Source organism: Eschrichtius robustus, chromosome 1 (assembly GCF_028021215.1).
Source record: "Eschrichtius robustus isolate mEscRob2 chromosome 1, mEscRob2.pri, whole genome shotgun sequence".
Lineage (NCBI taxonomy): Eukaryota > Metazoa > Chordata > Mammalia > Artiodactyla > Eschrichtiidae > Eschrichtius > Eschrichtius robustus.
Window position 1 is genome coordinate 87,292,395 of NC_090824.1, and position 23,406 is coordinate 87,315,800.

The 23,406-nt window shown below is 38.4% G+C and overlaps 1 protein-coding gene across 1 annotated transcript in view; it reads right to left on the reverse strand.

The window, feature by feature from the left end:
* FSIP1 (fibrous sheath interacting protein 1) overlaps positions 1 to 23,406 on the reverse strand; it is a 206,603-nt gene that overhangs the window by 115,357 nt on the left and 67,840 nt on the right. Inside the window, exon 10 of the mRNA XM_068535378.1 lies at positions 10,768 to 10,908. Within this exon, the coding sequence (XP_068391479.1) occupies positions 10,768 to 10,908 (141 nt within the window). The remainder of the gene's footprint in view (positions 1 to 10,767; positions 10,909 to 23,406) is intronic.

Below are 23,406 nucleotides of genomic sequence, written 5' to 3' on the forward strand. Positions count from 1 at the left end.
GCCTGTTAAAACCCAGGCTTGGGGCCACTGGAGATCATTAGATACCTCAGGGACAAAAGCTGGCTCCAGTGGCTACTTACCCCTCCTGATTCATACTGCCTTTTCATCTCTGTCCTCCAAGAGATTCCCTTATGTTTCTGCCAGCTCAGCCATGCTTTAAAAATTACTTTTCAAAAAACACATTTTATCCAGCCTATTTAGGTTTTCCTTACCAAGAGAAGTTTCTCTAAACTCTAGTTGGCCCTATAGCTAGAAGTAGAACCCACCTACTTAGAGACCTGGCACAAGGGCTGGCTGCAAGGCCACTGTTTTCTCTTATTTCTAAGTATGAAACTTTATATAGTTCATAATTCCAGGTAGTATTTTTCATTTTGTTTCAGCTTTTTCAACTTCCTTCCATGGCCATGTTCCACATGGCCCAACTGGTCCCACTCTGGCCCCAGTTCCACACAATGAATGTGGTCTGGTCCCCAACCTGACATGAGTCACTCTGGCCTCACCAGCAGAGGTGAGGAATGGACCCGCACTCAGTGCTCCTCCAAGAGTGGCCTGCTGGCAATGCCAGGCCTCAAACTGATTGTTACTGGTCTGCTATGAGATAAAGAGCCATGCCAGAATTTAAATCAGCCACATCATTAAGCAAGCTTTTCTTGATGAAGTAAAGAGTGTATGGATTTGCGTTTTGGTCACATTTCCTTACGCCACCGGTAACAAACAGTTCTCTGACCATCTACGCTGATATCACTGCTTTAGATAATCCCTGCTTTGGCCAGAGAGAGCCTGAGATGGTAACCAGAAGTAGATATAGGATCTGAAGGTCTAGTTAAAAAAAACTGGCTATAGCTGGTTGAAGAGGTAATGAAAGGATTAAAGACTACATATGAATATTAATAACTAACATTTCCACTGGGAAAGAATCATTCAAGAATTTAGTATACTAAAAGAATGATGCTGGACTTCCCTGGTGGCGCAGTGGTTGAGAATCCGCCTGCCAATGCAGGGGACACGGGTTCGAGCCCTGGTCTGGGAAGATCCCACATGCCACGGAGCAACTGGGCCCGTGAGCCACAACTACTGAGCCTGCGCGTCTGGAGCTTGTGCTCCGCAACAAGAGAGACCGCGACAGTGAGAGGCCCGCGCACCGCGAAGAAGAGTGGCCCCCGCTCGCCGCAACTAGAGAAAGCCCTCGCACAGAAACGAAGACCCAACACAGCCAAAAATAAATAATAAATAAAAATTTAAAAAAAAAAAAAAAAAAAAAAAAAAAAAAAAGAATGATGCTAACAATGACCTTAGGTGTTGAAAAAGAAATTAAACAGTATTCCTACCCCATGTTAACATCCAAATAATAGGCTTAATTTCAACCTCTAAAATTGTCATAACTTTTATCTATGCATTCTAATTTTATGTTGATAAATGCTATAATGGTTAAATGTGTTTTATGTATATGCATTATAATTTTTTATAATACTTCTTTTACTTTATATAATTATATTAATTATATTCTTCAATGTGCTATTATTTGCTTATTTCTTGAAGCATGTCCATGCACTTGTTCCAGGTAATCACATCCATGGCACATGGCCTCAACCAATGAACTCTGAAAATCAATTCAAAGAGCAAAATTTGAGTTATGCTAAAATCTAACTAGCTTTAATACATATTTCTAGAGCCTCTGCTCAACAATAAAGCTTTAAGGAAAAACAAGTAGTATTATGAAACAAAATTGCCATCAAAATTTTCATTTTGAAGATGACTTTCAAGATATGGCACATTATCATTCAGAAACAGCCCAATACCGCAGGCTATAACAATATCAGGTCCGCATTATCATAATACATGTGAAGAATCATAATCCAGAAGAAAATATCCTTAATACTCATAAAAGCATTTTTATTGTGTAAGCAGAATACAAGGTATATTTATATCTCCTTTTGTTCCAAATTGGATTTAAAACTGAAATCTACTAACATATGTTATAAATGGATTAAAAATGATAGTGGAAACAAAATAAGTCAATGAAAAAACACCTAATTATCCTTAACATCTTATTTCCAAAGCACTATAGCTAGCTATGTTTTCAATTTATCCTACACTATATTCAAATGTCACATGTAACCAATAACTTTTAAAAGGTTACTGGCTCCTTTATTCATTCCACAATAACTCCTGAACACCAGCCATGTGCCTGTAACTGCTACAGGCTGTTTCTCAACTATTAAATGATACTATTCAGTTGCAAGAAGTTTTGTCAAATTTCTGCATCAAATTCTACATATATATACATACATGTGAAATTTTAATGTTCTACTTACTTGTTTCAAAATGTGTTTCTTTGCCTATGACTAAGAGAACAAATTTTGTAAGGTCTGTTTACCTATCAATGTGTAAATCTCACTCTCAAAATTTCACAACCAAATATTTTTCATCATTATTGCACACACCTGCCATCACCTACAGAAGCAAAACAAAGAGGTCTTTGTATACTCTATAAAAAAATACCAATTTTAGGTGTCAATGTTATTTTATCCAGCTTCCTAAAAGCTGTTACAAATGAAAAAATAAGATGAAATAACTCCTACAGTTCTGAACAATGGCACCAAAGAAAGAGTACAATTACTTTTCCAACTCAGGCCTTAGTTAATGTGTGAAAACTGAAGGATACTAGTTAGTCTTCCAGTTTAACCACAAACATGTCAGGTTTGTTTGGAGTTCTGTTGAATTTGGAAAAGATGTATAACAGTTAGTAACAGCTTAACAGTTTTAGAATAAAGCCCACATTTGTGAGTAGCCCCAAATCTTAGCTGAAAATTGGCTGAACTATACAGGTGTGACCTAGAGAGGTTGGATTTAATGAAACATCCACAGGTTGAAGTATCAAAAGAATTGGGGATTGGCCCAAGTCTATCAATAACTAATTGTGAGTCCTTGAAAAATCATTTAGCTGTTCAAGACTTTGGTTTCTGATCCATGGAACTGGCTCACCGTGACCTCTAAGGCCCCTTCAGCTCTCACATTCTATAATTCCAATTCTATGGCATGTTTAGCAATTGAAGGTAGACCCTCCATCCATTCACTGAGCAGAAGAAACCCTCCAGTCTTCTGATTGGGGTGCATGTATTCTTATACTAGGTTAAATGGCAAGAGCATGTCAAAATAAGAATCAGAACACAAGGATTTATCATCCTTTGTGAACCACATTCTTATCCACAATGCTCAGCAACAGGCTTCGAGTGCTAAACATTTTGATGCAATCATGACAATGCAGTTCACCAAACAAGGCCAAGCTCAGTGGTTTCCAGGAAACCGAAAAGGGAAAGAATGTAGAAAGAAATAGTAGAGACTTCAAATGATGAAAAAAATGAATTAAGTTCAAACAGAGAATCAAAAAGAGAGAAGAGAATCAATAAAGACCTAAAAAGTACGGTCAGTGCATTTAGAATGAATGGAACCGTGGAAAGCTTTTCCCACCAATACTAACAAAACATCTTTGAGAATATTTTATCATTAAAGGAGTCAATGAGATAGATCATATTGACGATTCTTTCTTGGAAAATGCAAAAACTAAAATTGAATTCTTTTGATTTGTGAAAGCTAGAATTATTATGCAACTTCATTAATGGCATTTTTACCTAATCCTAGAAGTTAAAGATGTTCTTTGTTTTTTTAAAAATTCCCTTAGTTTTATTATCGCAATGGAATACTCAATACCTCAGAAAAATTAGACCAAACATGAATTATTATTTCTTTACATTACCCAAAAAGTTCATCATTACACTAAAGGATTAAAATGTGTATAAATAAAACAAGGAAATAATAGAATTGCCTCAATTATGACTCCCCTTTCTTTAGGAATAAAGGAATTTTAATAGAAAGTAGAAAAATAAAGCTAAGCTATTAATACATATTCTATTTCCCTTCAGGTTGTTGTCAGTATATACACATAAATACATTACATAGTTATAGTTGATACTTAGAATCTATCTAGAATTTTTATTTTTATGTTTTGTATCACTTATTCCCAATTAAAAGTCCTTTCTTGACAAAATTCATATACTTGTCATTTTTATTATCCCATCATAGTATTAAATGGGTTAAGATGCTATAAATGCTTTCACATTCTATTTGAGAGCATTTAAGTTGTTTCTTGTTTGGCTTGGTTTGGTTTGGTTTTGCTTGGGTGTTATTTCTTTGGAAATATTCCTAAAATATTCTTTGGAATTAAGCAGGTCAAAAATATAAAAAGCGTAAGAGCTGTTGCTATAACAATTGACCAGTTGCTTTCCAGAGGGAAAGATAACCAATTTAAAGAGCTACCAATAATGTTCACATATCACTGTCCGCACCTCTCCTACTAACATATAATTATATCACATTTATCATTGGTTTTGCTGGTCTGGTAAATGTACATAGTGCCTAAACGTTGCTTGAATATGAATTTTAATCACTGGTCTGGTGAAGCTGAACATTATTCCTTGTGATGACCCACTCTATTTTTCTAAATGCATAAACACCACTTACTGAGAGACAATAAGTAGCAATCTTTTGTATGCATCAATGCATTCTATATTTTTAAACATTAATTCTGTTTACAAATGCAATACATGTATATTACTGAAAGTTAGAAGATAAAGTATGAGAAATAATATAAAAATCACCCATAATCCCAACACACTTTTCCCTTTAAATAGAGTATGTTATAAAAAGTGAATTTCCTTTTTCACCTCCCCATCCATCCTATCCCCACTAAAAGTAAGCACTGTTAAGCATTTGGTACATATGTTCCAGGATTTTTCTATGACTTTTTTTGTTTATAAAAATGGTGTAATACTGATCATTGTCTTATGCAAAAGGCACTTTTTCCTTAATATGATATTACAGACATCTTTCCAAGTTACACACACCTACCTCATTCTTTTGATGGCAGTATGGGATTCTATTATGGTATATATGTTATGAAACCAGGTCAAAGAAGGGCAAAGGGGTCCCAGCTGCTATCTGGGGTATACATATCACATTTGTTCTTTTTTTAATTTTAGTTATGGTCTCATACGTACCACCAATTCCCTTGCCTCTTTGATCTTCCACTGCAATCACCCAACCTCTTCTCATCCCTGCCTCAACTCACAACCCATTTTCTCCATTTTTCGTGGACTGCTGAGGGCCGTCAGAGAAGACTCCAAGCCTTATTGGCTGGCACCATTTTATAGCAGGGGTTTCCAGCCTCAGCTGGGAGGTCTTCACTGTTTACCACTGTTTCTTTCTCACCCTCACAAGGTCTATTCCCGTCCTTTCCTACCCTGCTTCAAGGCCCCATCCCCACTCTACCTCTCATTCTGATCATATGGCTTGACCTCTAATTTACAGAGTAAATAGAGAACATTCAGGCATGACCTCTCTCACCTTCTCTTCATCTCTGAACCTGCCCCTCTAGGCCATCCTTCCTTTCTTTCATCCTGAGTCAGGAAAAGGGCATCTTGATTCTTCTCCAAGGCTTATCCCTCTGTCTTCAATTTCATCCTCTATACTATACCCTTCCCCTTCCTTATCATAGAAACAAGCTTATGTAAATGCCATATTAATAAAGTTAATAACAACAATAATAACAATTTAAGTGCAATTTACATAGCACTTAAAATGTGTCAGACCCTGTTCAAAACACTTTATGTATGTTAACCAATTTAATCTTCATATCAGCCTATGAGGTAGGTATTAATTACAACTCTCCCCATTTTTCAGATCTAGGAACTGAAGCACAGAGAGGTCAGGAGACCTGCCCAAGGTCACACAGATAGTAAGTACAGAGTTGAGATTCAAACCCAAGCAGTTTGGCTCTTAACCACTATGCCTCATGTATAGAAGCTTACATAACGGAACTATAACCCAGGGAGGTAATAAAAAGCAGAGTGGGGTTAGAAGACTGAGTGGGCAGAGAAGCCTATAGAGCACCAAAACAAGGGAAAGTGACTCTCAGAGCTAGATGGGATTAGAGGTACCAGAGGGTGCTGTATGGCAGATGATGGAGAGAGTATTTGTGGGGTTTGTTGCCTACTCTATGAATATGGCTACTTCCATTTTCTCCTAATTCTATTATCTCAAATTATCTCCACACAAGTAGTTAGCCTGACAGATCATGGTCAAAGCCAATACTCCTAACCCCGTGGGAACCAACTAGGTGAGAGGTGAATGGCTCAGCACAAATCCTCCCCCAACATGTGAAAAACAGCTCAAAGCACAGCACCTTCACATGCTCACCATACACAAGCTGCCTACTTGTGCTGGAGAAACTGACCTACCATCCAGCCTCTTTTTTTTTTTATTGGAGTATAGTTGGTTTACAATGTTGTGTTAGTTTCAGGTATACAACAAAATGATTCATATATATATATATATACATATATATATATATATTCTTTTTCAGATTCTTTTACATTATAGCTTATTACAAGATATTGAATATAGTTCCCTGTGCTATACAGTAGGTCCTTGTTGTTTATCTGTTTTATATATAGTAGTGTGTATACGTTAATCCCAAACTCCTGATTTATACCTCCCTCCCCCCTCCCTTTCCCCATAGTTTGTTTTCTCTGTCTGTGAGTCTAGCTCTGTTTTGTAAATAAGTTCCTTTGTATCATTTTTTAGATTCCACATGTAAGTAATATCATATGATATTTGTCTTTCTCCTTCTGACTTACTTCAGACTAATACTTCTTAATTACTAATATTATGAATTAATATTAACTAATATTACTTCTGACTAATACTTATTTAGGATGATAATCTCTAGGTCCATCCATATTGTTCCAAATGGCATTATTTCATTCTTTTTAACAGCTGAGTAATATTCCATTGTATATATGTACTGCATCTTCTTTACCTATTCGTCTGTTGATGGACATTTAAGCTGCTTCCATGTCTTGGCTATTGTAAATAGTGTGCTATGAACTTTGGGGTGCATGTATCTTTTCAAATTAGAGTTTTCATCTTTTCCAGATATGTGCCCAGGAATGGGACTTAATACTTAAACCCTCCCTACAGCTACCTAGCAAGTGTCACTCCAGCCTAATGTGAAATCCTTGCCCCTGAAAGATCACTCCCACTGGGATCATTCTAACTTTCTTCCTTAGTATTTAGCAGAAATCTGTTGCTTTGTGGCTTCCTGATCACCATGCTTTTTCCCCTATACTATAAAGAATAAAAATAATACTTCAAATGTTAGTCCTTCAAATCTCTTCGGGAAGTTTTCATGAGTGATTTTTCTACCAAACCATCCATCCCCCCCCTCCCCACAACACACACACACATACACACACACACACACACACTCACACATACACACACGCATGTCTTTTCTTCACCAGGCTGAATAAACACACTCAGCCTCCTCAACAACCCTTCACATGAGCTGGTTTTCATATCTTCTTTATCCTTGTCCCTCTACTATCCAAGTATGACCAGCTTTGCTCACCTCTTCCTTCATGTGTAGCACAGCAGCTACATTATAGTGCTGACTCATTCTGAGTGAATCCAAAAGATTTGTTTCACATATGCTGCTTCTAGTAGCCATTACTCATTCTGCCTCTACTTATGCAGCTGGTGCTCAGGCCCCTGCATGCCCACTGAATTTCATAGTATATTTTGAGCCTCACCCGCATTTCATTGTGCCTACTTCCCCTAGCTCCTAAAAGCAGGATCCACTGATACCAATACCACCACCACCTCCAGATTAAATCAAATCCCACTTCCTCCACCAACCTTGACCAATGCAAATGCGCATCCGCAGCCTCAGGCTACCATTGGAAACATAGGATTAAGTCACTTTTCCAGCCTTTACTCACAAATCAATCCCGGGATCCAGGTGGCTCCAGGAGCACCCCACAGGGCTCCTGCATTGCCCCTTAGCTCACTCCTTCCTCCTTCTATCCCTAAGAGTAGTTGTATTTAGATTTGATCCTTTAATCACCAATTCAATGGTCACAGATTACTTCTTTCACCCAAATCATTGATCTGGAAACAATGTTCCATTGCAAAAGGGAGAATAAGACAAAATTAGCCATTTCTAGAAGCTATATCATTCAGAAAACATAGTCTTTGGTCTGTAGGCAACAGGCTAATTTTTCTATATATATAAAAGACAATGTCATATTCTCTTGAAAAGTGTTACTAAATTTCCAAAAGTAACTTTCAACAGAAGATTTAAACCAATTAATACAAAATATTTAGGAAGCACACAAACTGAGCCTTAGATACTATAAGTAACACCATCTCTCACCAAAAATAAGTACGCCAAGAATCACAAGCAAAAGGACAGAGGTCATCTAGCCTCACTCCCTTGATTTTAAAGTTATAAAACTAAGTGTCTAAGAGACTGAGTGACTTATTCAAGGTAACAGAGCAGGCTACTGACACCACTGAAACAAAGACTGGGGTCTCCAGATTTCCCATCCACAAAGTACCTAGAATTCTAGGAGGTACAAAGGGCTTTACAGAGTTTGAAGCAGACACAGGATCGTCCCTCAAAAGTACACACACAGTACACAGTCTATTCCATAGGCCATTATGAAACAATAAGCAATTAAAACATAAAGACAATACAGATCATTACTCATGGGCCTGTATCTACCAGATACCAGTTTCTGAAAGTGTTGACACACAAAAATGTAGAATTATCATTTATACAAGGGATTCCAAACATTTGCCCATGAATATTACTGGTTATAACAAATTTACCACACTTCAACGAAAAGACAATATTAATCAGAAAAGAAAAGCTAGTAAGTATCAGAAAGGCAGTATAGCATGGCTGTTAAAAGCTAATCATTTAACCCCTATCTCTTCCTCTCACTAGCTCTGCAACCCTGAGGAAGTTACTCAACCTCTCTGTGTCTCCATCTCCTCATCCATAAAATGAGGATAGTAGTGTTTACCTCACAGAGTGGTTGTAAAGATTAGGTAGGTCAATAAATTGTAAACTGTTTGCAACAGTGCCTGGCACATAGTAGATACACAATAATTGTTCTTCTCTACTTTTTTTTTTTTTTTTTGCTCTTCTGTACTTATATTATTCTTTTCCACTTAGACAACAACCAACTCTTGATATTTATCATATCTCTGTAAGTCTAGCCAACCATCATATGACACTGGAATAAAATGTAAGATTTTCTAAAGGACCCAGCTTTTGAGTCAAAAATTAAATAATTTATAGAGACACAGTAGAAAAGAATGGATACATGTCCAAGGCATAGGACAAATGATCAGAAATCAGGAGAACTGAATTATGGAGAATGACAGGCTTTGCCTACCTGGGATTGGTAGGTTTGGGATGAGAAGTGCCAACAGTTTCCAAAACCAGTCAAACTACAAACATTTTATTTACCACATCAAGTTTTCAATGCCTCATCAACCACCCCACAACTACTGGCCAAGTGCAAAGAACCCCTATGCACTTCCTAACCATTCCTACTTCTTTTACTTCTTCCCCATATCATCACACTCAAGGAGAAAAAAAAAAAAAAAAAAAAAAACAAACCCTGAGAAAATAAGAATAGAGGTCTCCCTGAAATAGAATTCCATTAAATTTCCCATGAAAAGTAAGCAAAAATGAATGATAAAGAGAAGCACCATGCCTTTATTCCCTCTAGATCTGTTGCCTGACTCTCATTGGGTAGACCTAGATACCCTTTAGGTCCGAGTCAGTGCTGCTGTCCATGGCTGGCAAATGGGAAGAGCAATTCAGCTGAACGTGACCATGAGGGGTGAAGAACCTCAGTCAGGAATGATGGACGCTCGCAGAGAGCTCTGAGGAGACCAGAATTTAATCAAAAGCACTTACCTGATGCTAACTCTCATGGGGCAGCATACAAAAAGGAATAATGAGAGGAGAGAGTGACCAGGTTATAAGCAGCTGGACAGGAGGTGACAATGCTGAGAGAAGGGTGATACAAGTAGGGACAAGAAAGAAAAGCTTTTCAAAGAGTCATAAGGAACAGTGGTAAGATATGGCCACAAATCAGAAGTACTGGTTAAAACTTCATGAGGCCTGAAGATCATGCAAGAGAACAGGATTTAGTAGGAGACAGAAAGTAGGGACTGCACTTATGATAAGACCAGTATGTAGGTAGAATCACAAGGTCAGCCTCATCATGTTTAATTTTAGGTAAATGCCAAAGTTAAACATGTAGCCAAAATCTAGAAACACTCTCTGGGTAGCTGGAAAATCATAATATTATAGAGCATTTCTAATAGGTTCAGAATATCAACCAGCTCACAATTTAGTTGATTTGAGAGTTTTCTCTCATCAGCAATAATACGTCTTTAAATGACAAGCAATTAAAACATGAAATAGGCTCAGGATGGATTTAGAATGTATTAATATTGAGTAATAATATATTATGAATTATGAACCAAAAATGGGAGTATTTAAGCTTTAAGACCAACATATAAAGATGATTTTATAGAGAATAACTACCAAATTTTTCCACACAAACAAAGAACATATGTCTTTCAGACACAGAATATTAGGCATATGGATGATTATTCTGACTTCAGATCACCTTTCACAGGCTTATTATGTCATGTAAATTAATTATAATACTACTTTAAGTTCTATGAGTTCTACTTTTAGCCTTTATTCAAATCTTTACTGACAAATACCCATGTTAGCTTTCTTGCCTGAGGTAACACATTAAAAACAGTCATAAATCAGTCAAAGAAAACTGGAACATTTTTAACGCAATCACTGGTTACTTTAAATAAAAAAAGATTTACCACATTTTCCTTCATCTTTCTTAGCTTTTCATCTATCTCTCTCAACCGATTCTGCTGATCCCGTTGCTCTTTGGTATTCCGAAGTACCTTTTCTCCTGGAGTTACTTCTGTGTTTCTATCATCACCATTAAGGTCAGGTTCCTAATTAAAAACAAAAAAAATTTCATGCACAGGCTGAAACTGTACCATCACACATTGTTCCAGAGCAACTGAGCCCTGAATGTTGGCTTTGCTTCTCAAACAATATTTCTTCCCTTCAATATTTATAATTCTCTAAACTCTTCCTACTTGAGGGAGGAAAGGTCCAACTATACTAAACAAGTAAGGAAATAAACTCAATCACCTGGAAAGCAGGAAGTTAGAGTGAAAAGAGCAGTGGCCAGGAAGCAGGGACCTCGGCTCTGATCCCTGCTCTGTGCTTATCAGCTTGGAATCTTGGGCAAATCAGTTTTTCTGGACTTCAAGTTCATCATACGTAAATTAAAAAAAAAAAATGTCCATCTATGTTATGAGAGGCAGCTATGTAACAGTGAAAAGAGAAATGAGCTTGGCAAAGTCAAGAATTTTGAACCCTGGCTCTACCTGGTTCCTGACTGAGATGGCCTTAGGGGAATCAATGAACCTCTCTGAACTTCAGTTTCATCATCTGCAAAATGATAATAATAATATCTAGCCCAAAAGTCATCACAGTACATTGCAGGCATGCAGCAAATCTTAGTACCTAACAAATATGAGGGACTCCCCTGGTGGCGCAGTGGTTAAGAATCCGCCTGCCAATGCAGGGCACACAGGTTCGAGCCCTGGTCCGGGAAGGTCTCACATGCCGTGGAGCAACTAAGCCCGCGTGCCACAACTACTGAGCCTGCGCTCTAGAGCCCGGAAGCCGCAACTACTGAGCCCGCATACCACAACTACTGAAGCTCGCACGCCTAGAGCCTGTGCTCCACAACAAGAGAAGCCACCGCAATGAGAAGCCCGCGCACCACAACGAAGAGTAGCCCCCGCTCGCTGCAACTAGAGAAAGCCTGCATGCAGCAACGGAGACCCAACGCAGCCAAATTAATTAATTAATTAAAAAAAAAAACCAAATATGAGCTGAATATGTCCTTTGAAAAGAATAAGCACTATATAAGGAAAGCAGCTCATTATTATCAGCAATATTTGAATTGACAGAACCATATCCTCCCAGAGTTAGTATCATTTCTAGGTGATTTAAATGGGTATTTCTTGACAGTAAGCTGGCCCTCTATCTATAACTAAACTTCCTACATTTCCTCCACAGATTTCCTACTCTGTGTTGCCATGAGGTAACTGGTATAAATGACATTTTTAAGTTGCTTAAGCAGAATCCTCCCACATTCTCATTCCTTACATAGAGTTGATCAAGAATAGTCACCGTTTCACTTTTAATACCTCTTTAATCAAGGCCCTTCTCTCTTTCTCACTGCTTCATCATTCACTTCAACTAGTAGTTTTCAAACTCCAGTGGGCTTCAGTCTCACATACAGAGTCTGTGAAAATATTCAAAGGCCCAGCCTCCACCCTGGAGACTCTGACTCAATAGGTAAGGACTGAGGACTGACCACCTGAACCACAGCTGCTCGAAAATTTGAGAACAATCAACTTAAAGTGCAAAGTTCTCACCCCTTCCCGGCCCTTCAGGCTCATCTCCCATTCCTTGGGTCTCTGACCCAAAGCCTCGGCAATATTCACCACTGCTAGTTCTCCAACCTCTGTGCCTCCTCCTTCCGACTCCTCATAGAGACTCCTACTCTTTTTGAGCTCAGGACAAACACGTTTTCACTATAAAATATTCCCTGACATACCCAGGAAGGGCAATTATTCTGCAGTCATGCCGCATGTTCCCTCACTGCACTTACCACACTGTCACGGCCCAGACATGGACCCGGACTGGTCCCACCCTGTATCCCAACACAAACTACAATCCTGAAGCTGGATAAGCACTGGCCAATAGACTGTAATTTTGGTTCTCAGTGATCACACCAATGAAATTCATATTGTATAAAATTCTACTGAGGAGACTATTAAAAGAGTATCTCAATTTCAAGAAGTGACTCTTCTACATCTTATTTTCCCCAAAAGGGAACTCATTTCTGGTAGCTCTCAATCTCTAGAAGCATCCAGAGGGTGAATTATGATTGGCAATATCTTTAAGAAGGAAACCTAATGTTAGCGAGGAGTTTGGAAGAGATGGTATCAAGGTCTCCTTGGAGCTCTAAGCATCCAGTATTTTATGGCCCACTTTGAAGTAGGATACACATTGTCTCAGTCTGTTTGAGCTGCTATTACAGAATACCACAGACTGAGTGGCTTATAAACAACAGATATGTATTTCTGACAGTTCTGAAGGCTTGCAAGTCCAAGATCAAGGCTCAGGCTGATCCCGTATCTAGTGAAGGCCTGCTTCCTAGTTCCTAAACGGCCATCTTCTGGCTGTGCCCTCACATAATAAAATGGACAAAGAAGCTCTTTGGGTCTCTTTTATAAGGGCACTTAACCCATTTATGAGGGCTCCATCCCCATGACCAAATTATTCCCAAAGGCCTCCCCTCCAAACACAATCACACTGGGGATTAGATTCCAACATATGAATTTGGTAAGCACACATTCAGTCTATAGAATATAGTGACCTGAAAAACACTCAAATTGTATTTCATTTTTAAATAGAAATCTTTTTTTTAAAAAAAGGACATTTTAAATAATCTACAACTATGTATTTTTAAATCGTTGGCTAGGCAAAAAAAAGAAAAACAGAAAGAAAAAATTTGTAAACCAGACTTCATCAATATTTTTTAATTTTACTTATCCAAAGCCACCACTAAGAAAATACAAAAGCCACAGACAGAGAGAAAAATATAACACACAAATCTGACACAGGACTTGTATCCAGTATATACAAGGAACTCACACAGTTCACTTAGTTCACTAAGAATCAATAATATTAAAAAATCCAGTTCTAAAATGACTTGAACAGATATTTTATAAAAGAAGATAACGTAAGTGATAAATAAGCCCATGAAAAAGTCCTCAACATCATTAAGTCATCAGGGAAATACAAATTAAAATCCCAATGAGGTATCACTAGCCACTAGAATGACCCACATGAAAATGTTTGTTAAAACTAAACGTTGGAGAAGTATGGAACAAGCAAACTCTTACACGTTGTTGGTGTCAGTATACAATGGCACAACCACTTTGGAAAACTGTTTGACAGTTTCTTAAAAAGTTAAATGTTTGTTCATGTAGCTCAATATCAAAAAAAAACAAACAACCCAATCCAAAAATGGGCAGAAGACCTAAATAGACATTTCTCCAAAGAAGATATACAGATTGCCAACAAACACATGAAAGGATGCTCAACATCACTAATCATTAGAGAAATGCAAATCAAAACTACAATGAGGTATCACCTCACACTGGTCAGAATGGCCATCATCAAAAAATCTACAAACAATAAATGCTGGAGAGGGTGTGGAGAAAAGGGAACCCTCTTGCACTGTTGGTGGGAATGTAAATTTATACAGCCACTATAGAGAACAGTATGGAAGTTCTTTAAAAAACGAAAACTAGAACTACCATACGACCCAGCAATCCCACTACTGGGCATATATCCTGAGAAAACCATAACTCAAAAAGAGTCATGTACCACAGTGTTCAATGCAGCACTATTTACAATAGCCAGGACATGGAAGCAACCGAAGTGTCCATTGACAGATGAATGGATAAAGAAGATGTGGCACATACATGCAATGGAATATTACTCAGCCATAAAACAGGAACGAAATTGAGTTATTTGTAGTGAGGTGGATGGACCTAGAGTCTGTTATACAGAGTGAAGTAAGACAGAAAGAGAAAAACAAATACCATATGCTAACACATATATATGGAATCTAAAAAAAAAAACAAAATGGTTCTGAAGAACCTAGGGGCAGGACAAGAATAAAGACACAGACGTAGAGAATGGACTTGAGGACACAGGGAGTGGGAAGGGTAAGCTGGGACGAAGTGAGGGAGTGGCATGGCCGTATGTACACTACCAAATGTAAACTAGATAGCTAGTGGGAAGCAGCCGCATAGCACAGGGAGATCAGCTAAGTGCTCTGTGACCACCTAGAGGGGTGGGATAGGGAGGGAGACGCAAGAGGGAGGGGATATGGGGATATATGTATACGTATAGCTGATTCACTTTGTTATACAGCAGAAACTAACACAACATTGTAAAGCAATTATACTCCAATAAAGATGATAAAAAAAAAAACCAAAAACACCAGCCAAATCCTTCACGTTCCTGGGTGTCAATGTTTCCTATTCATTTCATTGTCTTAGTCTTAATAAAAAGAAATAAAAATGAAAAAAAAAAAAGTTAAATGTTTGTCTATCCTATGACTCAGCAGTTCCACTCCTGTGAATCTATCCAAGAGAAATGAAAATGTACGACTCAAACTTTGTATATGAATGTTCAGAACAGCTTCATGCACAGAGCCAAATGCCCACCGAGACAAGAATGATAAACTGTCATGAACATCTGATGCAAGCTGGGACAATTACTCTTTCTCCTTGACCTCTGTCTTGTGGTTAGGTTTAGTCAATGAGAGGGGAGGAGTGTTAGGAGATTGGAGCGCAGGAAGAAGAAGAGTTTGGGGTATCTTCCCCTTCCCCTCACTGCTTTGGCATTATGGTTTGGGCAGCAATGTATCCCTGAGGTGCCCATTAAGGGGATTTTTCTTAGATTCAACTGAATATTCATGTTCAAAGGCAAACAGAGGCCACACTTGGAGCCAGTCTACTCAGAAGGATGTAAGACAGGAAACACAGCAGAGAAGTGTCAGGTATCCCTCTTCAATGGCAGTTTTTGCTGCAGTCCATGTCATAACTGTATAGGTACAAGGGGCAAGGAAGCTACCCTGAAAGATTCTTCTACCACAGTTCTAGCTCTCCCTAAGCTCCAATACACTTTTTCTTCTCCCTACCCACTGTTGCTAGTCCTAAGTGTCCCAACATCTCTTACTGGCTCCTTTAAATCTGTAAATAGTTCCTTCATCTCATTATCTTCAAAATCCAAGTTGGGTGTTTTTTCTGTTCCTTGCCCAGAACTCCAACTGGTATACTGTGTATGTATGTGTGTATGTTCATGCACCTGTAGAGAAACAGACTGGAAAGAAATTTAACCTGATGGTAAAAACCTTGATGATTTTATCTTATTTTTCTTAGATGTTTTGGTATTTCCTGAATTTCTACAGTAAACATGTAATGATTTCATAAGCATAGAAGGTCATTTCTTATATTTAAGAAAACAAAAAATTATTCTACCAAGGCTATTTTCATTCTGCTTTGACAATGTGACTCTCTGTACCCAAAAGATACTGGCCTAAAGGTTAGATTTTAGCCCCAGTTCTGCTGGTATAAGCAGCTGGGTACTTTTGAGCAAGTCACTTTTTCTTTCTGGGTCTCAATTTCTTCTAAGAAAGTTTCTGTCAACTCTGAAAGCTTATGAGTCTGCAATTCTCCACAATTAAATCCAAGGATATATAACGTCTTTCCTCAATCTCAGTCTCTGATAGCATAACCATATAGTACAAATATTTGAAGGACAGCATGTGATGAAAACAGAGGCCAAGAGGGAGCAAGAAAAGGCAATCCCTGGTTCTGGCAAAGATTGCTCATTGGTACATTCAAGAAGCTCCGTGGTGCCAGGAGAGGTTCTATTGTCATGTCAAAGTGCCAATCAGTACCATCTGTTTTCCTGATCAGCAGAAGAATCTTGATTTCCTCTGGTAGGAAGTTCTGAGCAGATTCTCTGACCATCCATATCGTTTATATATTTCTGAGTCATACAGAAATGCTTTTATTCAGTTAAAGTAAAATTCAGTTCAGTAAAAGCTCTCCATGATATGCATAGAATATCTAAGGAGCGACAAGAAGAGAACAGACCTTGAGGTCAAGAGGTATTTGTTGATTTGACTAATTGATTGCCAAGGGATTCTAAGTTCATCCTTAAAAAAATATCTGTGGTGTTGACTGAGCCAACAGGTGTCTTTGAAGCTAAGTAAACTCATTTCTAAAAGCCAAATACAGAGGAAATTACTCATGCTTCCATAAGTTATCTGATATGAAAATAAGGCATGAGTTAAGGGCCAGAAAAACACAAACCTGCCTAAATAAAGCCAACGTGCCCTGTGTTTTCAAGCTAATGGTATACTTTTCCATAGGCTACTGCTATTTCCTGTCATCAGATGGATCATTTGCCTGGCAGTACTAAAAGTAAAGAAAAAAATCTTTCAGCCAGATTGTTTTTATCATTTTGAAATACTTCCATGAAATGAAAGAAACCTTGACTACACAGGAGGCTTAACATAGAAAAACCAAGAAATATAAACAAAAACTTCAAAGTAATCTGTAAAACATAGGTGGCAAGAAGAATTCCCCAGATTTAGTTGGGAACGTTTGCCAGGTTAGCATCAGAGGCAAGGACGTCTGAAGTAACTTCCTGTCTGTTCCTCGATTCAGAAATCCATGCTCTTGTGGCATACTTCTATAGTTTTTTGAAATGAACAGATGGTCAATAAGATTTCTGTGCTTGTGACTAGCATACATAAAAGAGGCCTCAGTTCCTGCCCTTGACCAGCATAGTAAGTAATCTGAGGTCAGGTGAACAGAATGGCCGTTATTGGAACTCTACAAACCCCTGAAGTCAATAGTAAAACATCTTTCAAGATTACATGTCAAACCATGTTTTATATTTCCTCAAGTTTAGCTAACGTTGAAACAAGAGACCAAAATACAGTTAAATTGTTGGTTGGTATTCTCTTGGCAAGAAAAGAGATAAATATACCTACAATTTTCCTCAAATGTTTGTTAATTTTTGTTGGTCTTACCAAATAGTATACAACTGAATCAATATTTTAAGAACAAGAAAATACACCAAGTGAGAAGGATTTTTATAGTCAATTAAACTAGTTGACTTAACAAAGAAATGCCTCATGACGATAAGAGCCATTTCTGAAGACTCTCTCCCAACCAGGAAAACAACATCTAATGATGAACTGGAATTCTAGATTTAGTAAGACTGATTGCATGAAAGATGAATAAATTACACTTCTTTATAAGAGCCAAACTGAATAGAATGTATTATTGAATCCAGTTGCTAAGGATTTAAGAAACTGAGTGCTTACATAACTCCTATATCTTGGATATTTCTGGCGAAAGCTGGAATCTAACACAGCTGCAAATAAGAAATACGGTAACTAAATTATAAAACATCACTCAATTTTATGGTGGGATTTACAATACGTGGAAAGAACTACCTGATTTGTTGGAGGGTTAGGGGATGGATACAGAAAGGTATGCACAGTTAAACCACAGATCCTAAGAAAAAAATTGCTTCAATTAGTTCTCTTTTGCTAAGATGAAATGAAAATAAAAAGCAGATGTAAAACCGCAACCACATGACATTACTCACATTACAGCAATAGCAGTAACACGCCATTCTTTCTTCTGAATGTGACCACATGCTTTGTTTTACGCTAAAGAAATCAGATATGTAAAAGCCAAATGCTGCTTTTGAAACATCGCTATGAAGTTAAGAGCAAGGGCACCTCATGAGAACATTGTAATCAGCAAACTCATAAGGAAAAGATTTCTTATCTGCCGCTTTCACAACAACCAATACTTCCTTAATCTGAGTCACCTCTCTGGAGTCCCTCAAATTATTCTGACTCAGGTACGTTTATCATCCCAGGCTTACGTGCCTACTAGTTTATCATCTTAGAGTTGCCATAGTCAGGTAAGTCAGAAAGTCTGCACATTTCCACTTGTTTGGGAAACTATTTCCTTGACCAAAATTTTAAAACTTCCAAAGGAATATTTAAAATATCACTCCTTCATTATATAACCTTTCCTTTCTCTGTGCTCCCCCAGCATGTGTTTTCTGTACTTCTCATAAAATCAGTTCCCATATTGTGGTACTTCTGGTTTCCTGGTATGGTCGGTCACGGCACAAGCTGATCTATGTTTACATCCTATCCTCCAGTATCCTATGAGCTGCTTTCAGGTCAGAGGTGAAGCCACATATTAATCTGGATACTCGACATCAACCACCACACCATCTCTTGTGAAATAAGCAGGCATTCAAAGATATTTTGATGACCTGTGCAGGGGCTGGGCAACTTACATAAATGCATGAAGTAGGCCCATGTATTGTAGGCAATACAATATGGCGTGAAGGATGGCATAGCAAGCTGGAGAATTTGTGCTCCAAAGAAAGCAGCAGTTGCTACTTAGCTCAGTCCTGTAGTTTGCCAAGCAAGGCTTCAAGCCTAAGTTGCCAGATGTTCTAATTTTTCAAAAGAAACTAGAAATTTGGATTTTTATATGAGTTCACCCAATTTTTAAATGTGTGCTAAAAAAAAAAAATTGTAAACCCTAAGTGGTCTAAAGGAACCCTACCTGTGAACCCAATTTGCCCTGCAGACCACCAGTTTTCAACCTCATGCTGGGTGATGGCAGCCTTCTCAGGGCCTCTGACCCCCTCTGCCTCACTCACTGGTTTCTCTTCCTCCTCCTATCCCTCACTTGTAGAAATGAACTTTCTTGATACTCCTTCTGGATGTGCTTTCTCTCTCTCCTCTGAATCAGCACAGCACTTTGCACATAGCCTTCTTCTGTTCTTACCTATAACGTCTTGTACCACAGTTATCTATGTGTATTCTGTGTCTCTCATAAAGAAATAAGTTCCTTAAGTCACTTATTATAATAACATCTTGGGTTGAGTTTTGAGTCAGATACCATGCTAAGTACTTTACACATATTAACTCATCTACACTTTAAAAGAACACTAAAGAATAATATTATCATTACTGTTTTACAGATGCGGCAACTGGGGTTTAGAGTGCTTCTAATTAATGCCTAAGTCCTCAGAGCCAATAAGTGGAAGGGTCAGAACCTGAAGCGAGGCTGTCTGACTCCACAGTTCTATATGTGCCTGACTCGTCGTTATTTTTTTTTTTAACATCTTTATTGGAGTATAATTGCTTTACAATGGTGTGCTAGTTTCTGCTTTGTAACAAAGTGAATCAGTTATACATATACATATATCCCCATATCTCCTCCCTCTTGCGTCTCCCTCCCACCCTCCCTATCCACCCCTCTAGGTGATCACAAAGCACTGAGCTGATCTCCCTGTGCTATGCAGCTGCTTCCCACTAGCTATCTATTTTACATTTCGTACTGTATATATGGCCATGCCACTCTCTCAATTCGTCCCAGCTTACCCTTCCCACTCCCAGTGTCCTCAATTCCATAGTCCATTCTCTACATCTGCATCTTTATTCCTGTCCTGCCCCTAGGTTCTTCAGAACCATTTTCTTTTTTTTAGGTTCCATATATATGTATTAGCATATGGTATTTGTTTTTCTCTTTGACTTACTTCATTCTGTATGACAGACTCTAGGTCCATCCACCTCACTACAAATAACTCAATTTCATTTCTTTTTATGGCTCAGAAATATTCCATTGCATATACGTGCCACATCTTCTTTATCCATTCATCTGTTGATGGACACTTAGGTTGCTACCATGTCCTGGCGATTGTAAACAGAGCTGCAATGAACATTGTGGTACAAGACTCTTTTTGAATTATGGTTTTCTCCGGGTATATGCCCCATAGTGGGATCGCTGGGTCATATGGTAGTTCTATTTTTAGTTTTTGAAGGAACCTCCATACTGTTCTCCATAGTGGCTGTATCAATTTATATTACCACCAACAGTGCAGAAGGTTTCCCTTTTCTCCACACCCTCTCCAGCATTTATTGTTTGTAGATTTTTTGATGATGGTCATTCTGACCAGTGTGAGGTGATACCGCATTGTAGTTTTGATTTGCATTTCTCTAATGATTAGTGATGTTGAGCATCCTTTCATGTGTTTGTTGGCAATCTGTATATCTTCTTTGGAGAAATGTCTATTTAGGTCTTCTGCCCGTTTTTGGATTGGGTTGTTTGTTTTTTTGATATTGAGCTGCATGAGCTGCTTGTAAATTTTGGACATTAATCCTTTGTCAGTTGCTTCATTTGCAAATATTTCCTCCCATTCTGAGGGTTGTCTTATCGCCTTGTTTATGGTTTCCTTTGCTGTGCAAAAGCTTTTAAGTTTCATTAGGTTTCATTTGTTTATTTTTGTTTTTATTTCCATTTCTCTAGGAGATGGGTCAAAAAGGATCTTCCTGTGATTTATGTCATAGAGTGTTCTGCCTATGTTTTCCTCTAAGAGTTTGATAGTGTCTGGCCTTACATTTAGGTCCTTAATCCACTTTGAGGTTATTTTTGTGTACGGGGTTAGGGAGTGTTCTAATTTCATTCTTTTACATGTAGCTGTCCAGCTTTCCCAGCACCACTTATTGAAGAGGCTGTCTTTTCTCCATTGTATATTCTTGCCTACTTTATCAAAGATAAGGTGACCATATGTGTGTGGGTTTATCTCTGGGCTTTCTATCCTGTTCCATTGATCTACATTTCTGTATCTGTGCCAGTACCATACTGTGTTGATTACTGTAGCTTTGTAGTATAGTCTGAAGTCCGGGAGCTTGATTCCTCCAGCTCCGTTTTTCTTTCTCATGAGTGCTTTGGCTATTCGGGATCTTTTGTGTTTCCATACAACTTGTGAACTTTTTTGTTCTAGTTCTGTGAAAAATGCCAGTGGTAGTTTGATAGGGATTGCATTGAATCTATAGATTGCTTTGGGTAGTCATTTTCACAATGTTGATTCTTCCAATCCAAGAACATGGTATATCTCTCCATCTGTTTGTATCATCTTTAATTTCTTTCATCAGTGTATTATAGTTTTCTGCATACAGGTCTTTTGTCTCCTTAGATAGGTTTATTCCTTGGTATTTTATTCTTTTTCTTGCAGTGGTAAATGGGAGTGTTTCCTTAATTTCTCTTTCAAATTTTTCATCATTAGTGTATAGGAATGCAAGAGATTTCTGTGCATTAATTTTGTATCCTGCTACTTTACCAAATTCACTGATTAGCTCTAGTAATTTTCTGGTAGCATCTTTAGGATTCTCTATGTATAGTATCATGTCATCTGCAAATAGTGACAGTTTTACTTCTTCTTTTCCAATTTGGATTCCTTTTATTTCTTTTTCTTCTCTGATTGCTGTGGCTAAAACTTCCAAAGCTATGTTGAATAACAGCGGCAAGAGTGGGCAACCTTGTCTTGTTCCTGATCTTTGAGGAAATGGTTTCAGTTTTTCACCATTGAGAATGATGCTGGCTGTGGGTTTGTCATATATGGCCTTTATTACGTTGAGTTAAGTTCCCTCTATGCCTACTTTCTGGGGAGTTTTTATCATAAATGGGTGTTGAATTTTGTCAAAAGCTTTTTCTGCATCTATTGAGATGATCATATGGTTTTTCTCTTTCAATTTGTTAATATGGTGTATCACATTGATTGATTTGCGTATATTGAAGAATCCTTGCATTCCTGGGATAAACCCCACTGGATCATGGTGTATGATCCTTTTAATGTGCTGTTGGATTCTGTTTGCTAGTATTTTGTTGAGGATTTTTGCATCTACGTTCATCAGTGGTATTGGCGTCTGTAGTTTTCTTTCTTTGTGACATCTTTGTCTGGTTTTGGTATCAGGGTGATGGTGGCCTCGTAGAATGAGGTTGGGAGTGTTCCTCCCTCTGCTATATTTTGGAAGAGTTTGAGAAGGACAGGTGTTAGCTCTTCTCTAAATGTTTGATAGAATTCGCCTGTGAAGCCACTGACTCGTCTTTAAATGCCTTACAATTCCCTGCATGCAGTGAGTACTTGATTAATATTTGTGGAATTGACTGCTGAAAAACAGAAATTTATATTCCATTTAAAAAACATTCTTTCTAAGGGAGCATGGAGCAAAGCTACTGGTGAGTTAATGGTTTGCAGAAAGGTTAAAAATAAAAATAACATGACTATGCATTATGAATATCTGTGGTTCAGCAACAGACTGGAGGCCATTTGTCAACTGAATAGATATGCAGGGTTTATCCGAGATACTTTCAGTGTATTATTCAAAAAGAATTCCAATCCAAAAATAATATCGGGGGATAGCTTCAAGATGGCAGAGGAGTAAGACGTGGAGATCACGTTCCTCCCCAAAAATACATCTACATGTGGAACAGTTCCTACAGAACACCTACTGAATGCTGGCAGAAGACCTCTGACTTGCCAAAAGGCAAGAAACTCCCCACGTACCTGGGTAGGGCAAAAGAAAGAAGAAAAAACAGAGACAAAAGAATAGGGATGGGACCTGCACCTCTGGGAAGGAGCTGTTAAGGAGGAAAAGTTTTCACACACTAGGAAGCCCCTTCACTGTCAGAGACGGGGGGTGGCGGGGGAGAAGCCTTGGAGCCATGGAGGAGAGCGCAGCAACAGGGGTGCAGAGGGCGAAGTGGAGAGATTCCCACACAGAGGATTGCTGCTGACCAGCACTCACCAGCCTAAGAGGCTTGTCTGCTCACCCGCTGGGGCGGGCGGCAGCTGGGAGCTGAGGCTCGGGCTTCAGAGGTCAGACCCCAGGGAGAGGACTGGGGTTGGCTGCGTGAATACAGCCTGAAGGGGGCTAGTGCACCACAGCT